This window comes from Amblyraja radiata, chromosome 18, assembly GCF_010909765.2.
Source record: "Amblyraja radiata isolate CabotCenter1 chromosome 18, sAmbRad1.1.pri, whole genome shotgun sequence".
Classification (NCBI taxonomy): domain Eukaryota; kingdom Metazoa; phylum Chordata; class Chondrichthyes; order Rajiformes; family Rajidae; genus Amblyraja; species Amblyraja radiata.
The window spans coordinates 40,269,540-40,283,674 of NC_045973.1; the positions used below are offsets into that span (position 1 = coordinate 40,269,540).

Below are 14,135 nucleotides of genomic sequence, written 5' to 3' on the forward strand. Positions count from 1 at the left end.
ATGGACCAAACTCGTGCAGTTAGGACTAGTGTAGCTGGGACATGTGGGCAAGTTGGGCCGAAGGGCCTGTTTCCACACGGTGTCACTCTATGAATACGAGTCTGTATGTAACAACCGGCGATTTGTCTTATATGAGTCGGCATCTCCATCTCATGGTGGTCGTAAAGTTTCTCACCTCGGAGTCGGCGGATCCAGAGTTAAAATCCCAGTAGATTGAAGAGCACAAAATCTTCGCCCTCCTTTCGTTAAACTCCCGCGGGAGCATTTGGGCAACGTGGGAATCTTTCCGGATACTCCTCTGGGGCTTTTCGTCTATGCTCTCCGCTAGATGCAAGGCATCCCAAGACGCCTTCTTTTTTTTTTTTTTTAAACAGCTGTGCAGTTCTCCCGTGCCCCATCCAACATTCTCACCCAAACACAAAATCTGGTCACAGCACGTTGTTCTTTATGGGATCCCTCTGTGCATATTAAGTCAACGTGTGTCTAATGAAAGTGAACAGTAATTATTTTAAAACACTTTGCTGAAAATTCTGGTGCTGTGGTTTTTTTTTTCACCATCCGATCATTGCTTTGACAAAAACAGTTACATTCTTCACTGCAATAGCATGATTTGGTGGGACTCACAGAGTTACTATTCTATGTTAAAGCTTTACTCCTTCCTCTAAATATTCTCTTTGCCATTATTTCTCTCTTTTTTTCCCTCCTATAAAGAGGCGTTCAAAACGCACGATGTGAAATGATGCTGTGAATTGCCTTTTTAAGTCGAGTTCCCTCAATTAAGTACAGCTAGCTGGTGAAATCACGTCGGGCTTGTACGTGTGATGAACATTGAGCTCAGCTGGACGGCATGCAGCGGTGGCCAAACCCCCAGCCACACGTTCACTCATTCACTCAGTGCAATACAAACAATGGCGGAAGGCAGCTAGAAAAAGGCGTTTTGTGTTTACCTCTGTATTAAGGAACGACTGTGATTCGTTTCCCCGCGGGCAAACGAACTTATGCACTGCATATATGTTCGCCATGGAAGGCGCAGCGGAGAACCCGAACCGAGCCGTGGAATACCTCAAAGAGCTGAATAAAATAATCGAGACTCAGCAAGAGTTGTTGGAAAACCAGAAGAAGCGCATCGAGGAGCTGGAGCAGCAAGTGGCCGAGCTGTGGAAGGAAAATGCTTCTCTCAAAGAGGAACACCAGCGGCATCTGGCCACTTGCCGTTTACAGAGCGCCAATTATACGCCTCTAGCATCAATTAAAGAGGACTTAAAACAAGAAAAGTAAGATTCGATGATACTCCGTGCCGGTTTCTTTATCCAGTGTAATTACATTTGCCAAGTGTAACCCGTTATTTTAAGATATGAACTGAATGTTGCCGGCGTGGTATTGTTGGAAGTTAAAATTCGAAATATAAATGTTCTATATTATATGAATAACAAACATTGTTATCAACGTTAGGACTGGGCTTCCTTCAATATTCATAAGAATAGTAAGCATGAGGCAAACTAGATTATGTATGCTGAAGCGGATATAAAGTAAATACGCAGGGACGGAGTAAAATTTGCTGATTTAAGTTGAGTAGGTACTGATTTAAATACTCCCTGGAAAATCAAGTCTCTGTCGAAACCTAAGCTCTTAACGATCTTTTATAATCGGATGATTTTAATGTATTTCCGATAATCTTTTTGCAAGGAATTGAGTGATCATATGACTGATCATTGCTCTCACTTTATTGACATTAGGAAACGGCAACAGAAAGTGAAGCTACTGGGTTTTATTATACGTCTCCAGCTATTTATTTGGCAGTGGATTATAAATACAAATCCTTTTAATTAATATCGACTCAAATACTTTCTTGGATAAAAAGTGATTTTAAATCAAGGTTTTTTTTAAATCGGAATTGCTTAAATCAATTACAAAATATAACTCAATTGCATAGTGTTTAAAAATAAACACTAGCCATTATTTTAGTTCTAAACTAAAGGAAGTAGTATTCTTTGATGTTCTTAGCTGCCCAAATACTCGGTGGGAATGACTAAATAGAAGATAAGTATCCAGAAACGCAAACACCGATGTTTTGTGCTCCTGGTGTTTATGCATAAGGGCGTTGGATATTTATAGTTTACATATGGGACGAAATAACTCGAACGAGTGTTATTTCTGTCAAAATTAGAAGACGTCGCCAATTAATGTGAAACATTTCAAAATATATAAAACATTTTGTTTAAGCGAGTGTATTGCGTGCTTTTCAGAATTAAAACAAAACATTGCTCCAGTGAAACTGGTATAATATTCGGTACCATCTGTGGCATCCCGGTATTTAGGACAGTATTCTGATAAATCGATTTAGTTAATCTCTAATCCGTGATATTTTTAGTAACTGAACTCGTGTAATAGTGGCCTTTACTTTTCCGCTACTTTAAAGCCTTCTCGTACTAAGGTGTAATTTACGCGATTTGCGTACTTTAGCAATTTAAATCATTCTTCATGAATGTGCTTGAATGAATGAAATAAGAAGGCGTATCTGGCTGTGATTACTCAAGATCAACTGCGGGATAATTTAGATTCTGCCGCTACTAGTTTCAACAAATCGCGGCTGTCATTTCTCGTGTCAGAATACTTCAAACAGGAAGTATCGTTCCTGTTTGACGGATAATGCATTACAAGCTGCAATTTCACAGTGACACCTTTCCTTTATTAACGTTTTGATATTTCTTAGATAAAGCGAGCCCGAGGATTTTTTTTTCTGTTTCAGGAAAATTGTAACCGTAGTACAGTTATCCATCAAATATTAGCCAAGAACAGAAACAGAAACGGTACCTGTACATTGCAAGCGTAAAGAAAACATCAAACCATTGATACTGTAAGCGAGATCGATACATGACAGCGGGTGAAATGCCATTTAGCTGTAACGACCGCAGTTGAAGGGAGCTTTATATTGCAGTATGAATAGACATCAGCGCGTACATACTTCAAGTAGCCTTGATTTGAATTTCACAATGCATCTAATGGGACGTTCAATTTCAAAGGAAAGGCGAGAGTTCGACGTTAAGGTTGGCTTTATTCCCTTGGGCAGTCAAGGCTGGATGCCCCAGGACGGCAAAAGATTGATTATACTATACTGTGTAGGAAGGAACTGCAGATGCTGGTTTAAACCGAACACAGACACAAAAAGCTGGAGTTGCAGCGGGACAGGCAGCATCTCTGGAGAGAAGGAATGGGTGACGTTTCGGGTCCAGACCCTTCTGAACCAGATTGTACTATACTTGTGGTTTTGGATTGCAACACAACATTCTTGTGATTTATATAGATATGTAAATATAAATAACAAATCACAGGGATGTTGCGTTGCAATCCAAATATATATCGTTGGGATGTTTAAGAAGGCTTGAACGTGTGTGTATGTTGCTGCTTGTGGTGACTGATGGCATGGGGTGTAAATGCGCGGCTTGCTACAAGCTGCCTCTGTGCGGGCGGTGGGGCGGGAGAGTGCGGCAGCGCGCGTGCGCGGCGGCGGCGGCGGCCAGCGCGAGCACCGGGGGCGCCATCTTTCCAACGGTCTCTTCAACTTGAAGGGAGAGAGAGAGAGAAACATCTCTGACAGGCAGGCGCCTTTAACCCGTCTCTCTGACTCTTCACACACTTGATTCACCAGGACAAACTCTTATGGTGGGTTAACTCCCCGAGTTGTATTAACATTTTAAAGGAGGGAGGTCTGAGGAAGGGTCTCGACCTGAAACGTCACCCATTCCTTCTCTCCACAGATGCTGCCTGTCCCGCTGAGTTACTCCAGCATTTTGTGTCTATCTTCGGTGTAAACCAGCATCTGCAGCTCCTTCCTACACATTTGGTCTGCCAAGTGCAGTTTGGGTTGTGATAAACCGTCAGCCACCTAACATTGCTAACTACCTCCCCATCTCTCTCTCTCTGCAGATGCTGCTGGTCCAGTTGAATGTTTCCAGCATCTTGCATTTCTTTTTTTTCAACAGTACAGTTTTTTCCCCCCCATTTGGATTGTGCCAATGGTACAGAAGTAAAATGCTGTAAATGTGAAATAAAAATACCAGAAATTTCACAGCAGCATCAGTAGAGAGAAACTGGAGTTACTATGCTGACACTTAAGTGAGTTGCGATGCTGACTCTTAAATGAGGTGGGAATGTTGAGGAAACTGGCATATCCTAAGGTTTGGAGAAAGGGAAGGTTGGGAGAATATTGGAAAGAACAAATGATACGTACAGTATGTGTTGGGGTTGAGACCCAGAGAGTGACTGACATTGGAATTGATGGAGGGGGTGAAGGTGGCTTGTTAACAGCAGCTGATCTGTCTGGTGAAAGTGTAACACAAGGGAAAGCACAATCCATGCTGGAAGTGAGAAATACAGAACAACATCTGCTGGATATCTGAAAGAAAAGGAAGTGCAGGTCATGTGAAATTTGTGAAGAAAAAAACCAATAGAATTGCAAAATAAATGCAGAAAATAGAGGTTGAAATGCAAACAAAAATGCAGGTGCTGAAAATACTGAAACAGAACTGGAATGAATTGTGCCAATGTTTGCTTTGTTCTCGTAGCTGTGTTTTAAATGTCACGGCATAAGATTTATTTTTGATGATAGTATGTACCATTTGACCCAACAAGCTACTCATTCGTTTCTCAGTTCTTTAATGGTCTTTAAATGTATCCTAAGTATTACATTTACTGCCTGGACAGTCTCCTTTATACATTTTTCTTCATCTTAGATTATACGCAATGTGTTGTCTTTCTCCTCTACTTGCCGTTACACATGTTTTAGCAGCAGGGAAATCATTTTTTTGAGTTAAAGGTACGAATCAGGCAAATTTTGGTTGCACAATTTGAGGGTTTTTTTTAAGCACCTCAAACTCACTTAGGAATGAAGTGCTTGTGGAAAGATACTGGCTTTAGTTTAGTTGAGAGATACAGTGTGGAAACAGGCCCTTCGTCTGCTGAGCACACCAACCAGCGATCCCCTTAATTTACAATTTTTACCAAAGCCATTTAACCTACAAACTTGTACGTCTTTGGAGTGTGGGAGGAAGCTGGAGCACCTGGAGAAACCCCATGCGATCACAGGAAGAATGTACAAACTGTAAGACAGCACCTGTAGTTGGGATCAAACCCAGGTCCCTGTGGCAATAAGGCTGCAACTCTACTGCCGCACCACTCTGTGATGACAAACAAACTACCGGTGTATGCTTAGTTATTACACTGGGCTTGGGGTCCAAGTCCATAACTCTGAAAGTTCGAACACAAGTAGATAGAATGACAAAGAAGGCATATGTTATGCTTGCCTTCATAAGTCAAGGCATTGACTATAAGAGTCAGAAAGTCATGATGGAAGTTTTATGATTTTGGTTAGGCCGCATTTGGTGTATTGTGTGCAGTTCTGGTTGTCCCATTACAGGAAGGATGCAGAGGCTTTGGAAAGGGTGCAGAGGAGGTTCATCAGAATGGCTCCTGGTTTATGGAGTATTAACTTTAGGGAGATGTTGGATAGACTAGAATTGCTTTCTCTGGAATGCTGGAGGTTGTGGGGAGACTTAATAGAAGTATACAAAATTAATAGAGGCAAGCTTAGGGTTGACAATCAGAACCCTTTTCAAGGATGGAAACAACAAATAATAGAGGGCATTGCTTTAGGCTGAGAGGGGCAAAGTTTAAAGTGGATGTCCGGGGCAACTTTTTTTACACAGAGGGTATTGTGTGTCTGGAACACGCTGCGGGGATTGGTGGTTGAGACAGATACTACAGTTACATTTAAGAGACTTTTGGATAGGCATATGGATATGCAGGGAATTAAGGGATATGGGTTATAGCAGGTAGATACGAGATTGTTGTGGCATCATCCGTGGCACAGACGTTGTGGGCCGAAGGGCCTGTTCTTGTGCTGCACTGTTCGATGTTCCATGTGGCCTGAAACATTCTAGTTTCCAGTCAGTGGTTCCATTGAGAACTGCCAGTGACATCATTCTGAGGGGACAGTTTTTAATTCCTCTACTTACATATTGAAACGCATCCAATTTATTCACTTTACTGAAGCTATGACTTGTATGACCTCATTTATTTGAATTAGGTTGATGACTGATTATTTCCTGTTTGTTCTCTTTATGGTTTTATCTATTTATTAGTATTTTGTTTTCTTCCAATTTTTCTCAGAATAATAGAGACATTTTAAAAGACGGAGCCAAATTAGATGCGCTAGAAGTGTAAAGATGAGTATGGGCAACAAGCTGCTCAATCAATTTTGAAATGGGCAGCAACTTCGGGAGCTCACACATACAAAGTCAAAGTGGTTATCCAAAAGTTGCTGTCAGTAATCTCCTGTCCTTTCGCAGTCGATATTGTTTCACCAACCATCTCCAGTGGAGGCAAAGGATATCGTTAAGCAGGCAAATGTAGGATATTTATTAACTTCCAAAATATTGCACATAAATGAATGAGGTAAATAGTTTTTAAAAGCATATTGAAGCATTGTTATTATGCAGCAAACTTTATGGACTTATGACCATTGAATAAATATTCATAATACAATGTATTGTAATTAACATTTTAATATTTAGATATGTATTGAAATTTATTCCATGCTCTGTAAAACACTTATAAAATTGGCTTTTGACTTTGTGGCTGAGAATACCAGTGATTAAGACAGCTCACATCCACCATCATCTGTTATTCACGTGAATTGACACCTGACAACAAACTGGTATTGGAAAATAAGGTGCATTTGATAGTCTGCTGGTTCTTTTATAAGCAGCTTGCTCTATGAACAGGAAGTTACTTTAGTACCTTCTACAAATATTAACTAAAACGTATAATGTTTGGGCATTGAAAACATATAGGAACAGGGGCTGATTTTTCGGTCATTTTGAGTATGCTATGCTATTCAGTACAATCGTGACTGATCGTCTATCTCAATACCATATTCCTGCTTTCTTTCCATACTCACTGATGTCATTTGAATCTAGAAATTTATTCAGGCAGTTCGGCTGTAACATAAGGTTTCTCAGGTACTCGCATAGAAAATCACATTGTAAAGGCAATGTGTCTATTGGGTCCTTATACCTTTAAACCTTTCCTATGCATGTTCCTGCCAAAATGTAATTTTAAATGTTGTTATTGCAACTGCCTTACCAACTTCCTCTGGCAGCACATTCCAAATACCCACCACCCTTTGTGTGAGAGTGTTGCCACTCGGGTTCCTATTAAATCTTTCCACTTTCAACTTAAACTTATGCCATCTAGTTCTAGAATTTCTATCCCTCGAGAAAAAATCTTTGTGCATTCACCCTATCTATTCCCCATATAATTTTATACAGCTCGAAGATCACCCCTCTGCCTCCTGCATCAAATAAATAAAGTCCTAGTCGGCCCCATCTCTCCCTTTAGTTCAATCCTTTGATTCCCATCATATCTTGTAAATCTTCTCTACATGCTTTTCAGCTTAATGACATATTTCCTCTTGCATCATGACAAAAACTGAACACATTAAGCCAAGTGCGGTCTCACCAGCATCTTGTACCACTGTTACACAATGCCCCAACTTCTATACTCGATTCTCTAATTGATGAAGACCAGTGTGCCTAAAGCCTTTTTCACCTTCCTATCTATCTGCAACTATATATTCCTAAATCCTCTGCTCTACCACACTCCCCAGTGCACCACCTTTCACTATGAAGGTCTTCCCTGGTTTGACTTCCTAAAATGCAATACCTCACACTTTAAAACTCCATTTGCTGTTCATTGGCCAACTTGCCTAACTGATCAAGATCTCACTGCAATTTGTGATAACCATCTTCACAGTCTACAATACCACCTATTCTATTGTCATCTGCTATCATGCCTTGTACATTCTCATCCAAATCTTTGGTATACATCACAAACAGCAGTGGGCCCAGCACTGATCCCTGAGGCACACCACTGGTCACAGGCCTTCAGTTTGAAGAACGACCTTCCACCACCACTCTTCCTCCTATCATTAAGCCAATTCTATATCCAGTTAGCTTACCCTCCCTCGATCCCACACGATCTAACCTTCCAGCGCACCTTACCATGCAGGACCCTTATCCACAATTTTGTTGAAGTCCATATATGCTATATTCACAGCCTTGCCCTTGTCAATCTTCTAGGTTATTTCTTCCAAATCTCAAATCAAATTCTTGAGTCATGATCCACCTCACACAAAGCTATGCGTGGGAGATTGTGGGGCAATCCCCGTCTCTTCAAATGCATGTACACCTTATCCCACGGAATCCTCTCCAGTAACTTTCCTTTCACAAATGTTGGACTTACTAGCCAATAGTTCCCAGGTTTTTCTGCAGTCCTTAAATAGAGGCACAACATTAGCCAACCTCTAGTCTTGTGGTACCTCATCCCTGTCCAATGATGATTTGTACATCGTGGCCATGGTTCATACAATTTCTACTCCAGCTTTTCAGAGTTCCTGAATATACCTGACTAGGACAGATATCTATCTTTGTATGTTTTAGTTAATTTTATCATTAAGTTATTTGATTTAGCACCATTCGAGATTAATACCTTTTTGATAGATGAGCCTATTGGTTGGGGATAACTTCACTGCAATTATTGAGGTTTGGGTTAAGGCACAACAGCAGAATAAATTCCTCCCTTTCATATTGATTTGCAGTTACTTATGGAATGTTTAAGAGATTATCACTGAGCTACTAGCTTTCCACAATTTTATATTAGCGACTTGGATGTTACAAAACTGGAAGGAAAAGTGAGCTACGAGATCAATACGTGACGTATGTAACTTGGAAGAATGGACAAAAAGGGAGCAAGTGAGAAAATGTTAATTATATAATGAATAGATAAAAACAGTATTAAATGTTGCTTAATATTATTAAATACTAGAATAAGTACACGGGAGGCCTGGTCCCCCAAAGCAACCCTTTCCCCAACGCAATATTCCACCACTCACCCGTTCACCCAACGCAACCCATTCCCTCAACACAATATTCCACCACTCACGCCTATCCTCACCCCCCCCCCCCCCTGTCCCACTCTCCCTCTGCTCCCCCCCCCGCTCCCTCTCTATCCCACCTTGCCCATCACCCCGGACCCCTTCTACCCCCCGGCACACCACCACCCCTCTACCCCACTCCCTCCCTTCTCCCTCTCTCATCCCTCTCTCCCTCCCTCATCCCCCTCTTCCTTCTCTCTCCCTCATCCCTCTGCCCATGCTGTGGGCAGGACTGCGGCGCTCCCCCTCTCCGTGTAATGGTGTGTTAGGGCCGCTCCCAGTGTCTGCACCCGTGGGCAGGAGCCGTTAGAGCGCTGCCCGTCCTGGGACCCACGGTGTCCCTTGCCAGCGGGTCTCGGCGCTGCCCCCCCTCCCATCTCCCTATATCACCCCATCTCCCTCCCCCCCCATTTCTCTCATCCTCCTCCCCTCCCATTCCCTGCCCCAGCACCTACCGAGGTCGTAGAGCATTGCCAGGGCCTGGAGCTCGGCCTGGCTGTAGTCGGCCGAAGCACTCGCGGACCTGAGCCTCGACGGAGCCGGGCTCGCTGAGCCCGGGGCGGGGTGAGGGTGGCAGGCGGAAGCCAGAGCTGCCCGCAGAGTACGAAGCGGAGGCTGTGCTGCAGGATGGTGGCAGCTGGGCGGCCCCCGAGGCGCTGGTACACCTGGACCCAGGCCTCGGGCTTGGGCACGACTCCAGCCCCGACTTCATCTCCAGGCTCGTCCCTGATCCCGGACCCAGGCTTGTCCTTGGTTCCAGCCCAGGCCCAGTCCCTGGGCTCGGCCCACGGCACCACCCTCCCCACTAGGTACTGCGCGGCACAGCTTCTCGGGCAGCGGCGCCACTCCTTCACCACGGCGACCTCCTGCCAATTGACAGTGGACGCGACCAATCAGCGTGGCGATGGTGACTGACGGGAGAGGAGAACAATCTGTGTGGCGGCGACTGACAGCAATCTGCGCATACCCGGCTTTTACGATCTATAAATCTTAATAACCTTTACGATATACCATCGATCGGAACGAAACTTGTTGCACTTGCAGCACAGGAGAACGGTGAGTAAGCTGACGTTATATCGTAGCGCTATCGTGTACCGTTTTTGTGCAAATAGAAAAACCACGCAAACTGGAAGAGCACAAGGTCAGAGTTTTAGTTATGTATAGAAGATAGATAGATAGGTGCATGAGGTAATCTTGGTGGGCTAGCTCATGGGACTCTAAGCAAACGTGAACATAGAATAAGCAAAAAAGAAAGGCAAGGCATATGTGTCTTTTTACAATACTGGAGAGATTTTGAGGAACAAGATGATCTCAGTTTTTTACCAATACACTGTTCTTAACAAAAGTATCACCTATCATGTGAAACCTTATAAATAACAGATATAAATTAGATAACTTCAAGACCGAAGGTCAAAAACTTTGTTCGACACAAATTTTCATCATTTTACCACCAATTTGGACACAAAAATGTGACATTAAAAATTTTGCCACATTTAGTCATGAATATTTAATTCATAAGTAAACTTCATATGGCCCCTCATAAATATACGTTTTGATAATAATCTAGGGAAATATCTTCATCAATACCAGGAGAAAAATAAAGTAACATAAAGATAGTACAGTACAGTAAAGATCCCGTAACGGTCATTGTGCTTAGTGTCCATTGTCACAACGACCATTATCGGGGTCAGTAACTCCGTAAGTTAAATCACGGAGGCTCCAAACCTCGAATGCTTTTCAAAAACCCAACATTTTTTCCGATGGTAGTAGCGATTTTTGGGTGAGTTCATTATTTTTTCTTATTTTCCAATTTAATATATCAAAAACATCATGGTGTCAAAAACGCAATGACCGTTAACGAAATATTTCCCGACTTTTTAAAATCAATTAAAAAAAAATTTGGACATAAATTGGTCATCAAAACTAAGAAACTGAGCGAAGCTTCAATTTGGCAACGCACTGTCTCTTGTTTACCTTTCGTACGGACCAAGTCGCTAACTTCATTCCTTCGTGTCAATTTCAGAAAGCTCCGCAACGACTGTTACAGAGACATTTTACTTACTAAAAAATCAGGCCAAATCAAATGTTCTGACGAATCATCGGTCATCAATATAGCTCAAATCCATAAGCTAATGTACCGTTTAGATCACATAGATGAAAATGTTTGGTTTTCGTTAATAATGTAACATTCGTTTTCTGGGACACCAAACCTTTTAGTTTCCACCGCACCGCATGTTTGTGTGTATGATGTGTAACGCGTGTTGCGATATCTACTCAGATGGATGCAGTATTTTACTATATGATCAGGTGAATGAAGTGGTGCTTGCAATTTTCTTGTTCCATGGGGTATTCATAAACATAGAAAGGAATAAGAAATACATGCACTTACTGTGCCAACCGTTACACAAAATGTATTTGTGTATTCTGATGGCATTTTCGGAAACTTGCCATCAATATGCTATCTTATATTTTTTTGTTGATGCAATGTTAGTCATGAACCCAATAAAGTGCCTGTCAACTTTTTTGAAGGAATTTGAAATGTGACCCCCTTTGTCACATTTTTGTTTAGAGTATTGTAAAAAGACACAAATGATACTTTGGCCATTGCAGAATTATTGGAATATAATATAAGATTGTGCAAAACATTGATTACTCATCTGGAGTATTGAGTTTGGACATAGTCATCATAACCAACAAAGGATATGCTCAGGAGTGAGTGTATATTAGATTCATTAGAATGGTTCCTGCAAAGAAAGGCTTCTCATAAAGGAAGATTAAACTTGGCCTCTGCACTCTGACATTCAGAAGAGAGGTAATCTTGAAATGGTTCTCATTTTAGTAAAGTGGTTTGATGGTTGCAAGGGGACTCTTTCCTCTAGCTGGATAGTCAAGAACTACAGGCTAAAGAGACAGCTAATTGGGGCTGAGATGAGGAGCAATTTCTTCCTGCCTAAGGTTGTGTATCCGAGGGCAATGAATGCTCAGTTGTTGAGTTAATTCTGTACAAGGGGAATTAGACATGTGACAGCGGCCCCTCTCGGATGCCGCTCTAATCCCCCTCTCTGGCAGACAGGCCGGGAGAGGCCAAACCTCAGTGTTATTGAGCTGAGGCTACAGCTAAATGACGGCTGTGTCCAATTAGCTGATATTAGACTGGCCCACTTGAACCTCGCTGGCCTACTATAAACCCAAGTTGGTGTATTGTTAATCATTGCTGATTAAACCTGAGAAAGCTATGAAAACAATGAATAAGCAGAAGAGAGTAAACAAAACTATCCTGAAACTAATTTGCAAATTTTGAAATAAATGTGGGAACTTTTCAGCTGCTCAGTGCGGAGGACATAAACATTGATCCAATATTACAATTAAGGAACTTACAAGTTATCAAATACTTGGAGGTACTGAGACTTCAGACACTGCAATCTGTAGCAAAAAATGACAGTTGCTGGAGGAACTAGCAGAGTTCCTCCAGCAGCTCTTCTATTTTATACTTTTAATCAATGCACTCCTTGTTTTCTTGTTATGCATACTTCCAATAATATATCCCTTTAGGATTAGCTTTCCTAATTTTGTATAATTGCCCATCTAGTCTTCTCTGTTTACCCAATGCCATACTCGAGATAGCCTGATATTAGTCCTAGTTGGTTTTGTTACATCTGCAAATGTATATTGTTTGGTGCTTGAATTGGTTTGTTCAAATTTGACAACTATTTTGAACCATGAACCTGATTTAAGATCTGTTTTAAGATTTGATCATTTTTAAATCGTCATTGGTGCATAATTCTAGTTTGTAAGCAGCTGTTATGGTAAGAACTTGTTAGTTTCTCAAGTGACTACGAAGCAGTAAAGAGGAGGAGTGCCTACTGCTTAAAAAAAGCAATCCTTTTCTGGCAGACATGACCCTGAGAATCAAATAAAAAGAAGATTGCCTCTAACAGAGTGGCCATTGTGATAGTGGTTGTGTTTTGGTTCCAAGTGCTGAGTTTGAGTAATAGGTATTGAGGCTTTGTCTCATGGATGAGCAGTGATAAACCACGGTCTTTTTACTTTTCTTCATTTGCCTTGTCGTCAAGATGGCAGGGTGGGCAGTCATGTGCTTCTCCTGTTGGATGTGGGAGATTGAAGAAACTTTCGCAATGGGAAATGTGTGCAGCTGCTGCTCATGACCGACCTCAGTGGCTAGAGCTGCAGTTGGACTCATCTGTGATAATGAGAGCATCATCAATGGGAGTTTCAGTGAGCTGGTCACACTTAAGGTGCAGGAGACATGTAGTTAGGTGACCACCAAGAAAAGCTGAGTAACGGGTTGAGTGCAGGATTCTGCAGGAAGTTCCTTCAATAAAGCGTACACCATTTTGGATACTGTTTGGAGTGCCAGGGGAATGGCCTTTGGGAGGAGAGCAAAAGCAGCACCCAGGTCTCTGGCGCAAAGAATAGAGACAAGGATAGCTACAGTGATAGGAGACTCGTTAGACAGACAAGAAGTTCTGTGACTGAAAACAAGATATTAGGATGATATATTGCTTCCTGGGTACCAGGGTCAAAAATGTAAGTGTGAAGTTGCAGAAAATTCTCAGGTCTTGCAGAGTGAATATCGAGAGATTTTTAAAAAACAGCACCTAAAGGTTGAAATCTCTGGATTAATTTTGATGCCATATTCTACTGAGAATATGAATAGGAGGTTGGGGAAAATGGATATGTGGTTGAGGACCTGGTCTATAGTCGAATGTTTTAGATGTCATATGAACCAACAAATAAATTCTTACTTGCTGCAGCTTAACAGGTCCATAAACACACAGGTATTTAATAATTGCAATGCAATAAATTCATAACCTAATAATAGGTAACTGTTATTTAACAGTTTAACATTTTAAAAGGTGAATAAGTAATGGAGCTGTCCCACTTAGGCGATTTTTCAGGCGGCGGTCAAGTTGCCGGCAGTGGCCTGAAAAATTGGCAACTGGAACGACGACTGTCAGAATGGAACACACACACACACACACACACACACACACACACACACACACACACACACACACACACACACACACACACACACACACACACACACACACACACACACACACACACACACACACACACACACACCGTCCTTCACCATCCCGTTATGCAGGCGGGGGAC

General features: G+C 42.0%; 1 protein-coding gene and 1 long non-coding RNA gene across 3 annotated transcripts in view; one reads left to right on the forward strand and one right to left on the reverse strand.

The window, feature by feature from the left end:
• The first annotated feature begins 826 nt into the window (after positions 1–826).
• Positions 827–14,135, forward strand: part of iqsec1 (IQ motif and Sec7 domain ArfGEF 1) — a 506,053-nt gene continuing 492,744 nt past the window's right edge. For both annotated transcript variants that reach the window (XM_033037204.1, XM_033037208.1), the window contains exon 1: positions 827–1,274. In XM_033037204.1, the coding sequence (XP_032893095.1) occupies positions 1,012–1,274 (263 nt within the window). In that variant the 5' untranslated portion in view covers positions 827–1,011. The remainder of the gene's footprint in view (positions 1,275–14,135) is intronic.
• LOC116983433 lies at positions 7,550–8,080 on the reverse strand. The gene is made up of 3 exons (XR_004414687.1): positions 8,071–8,080; positions 7,971–7,972; positions 7,550–7,608 (listed from the first exon to the last, which is right to left on the reverse strand). It is a non-coding gene; the product is annotated as an uncharacterized LOC116983433 (long non-coding RNA).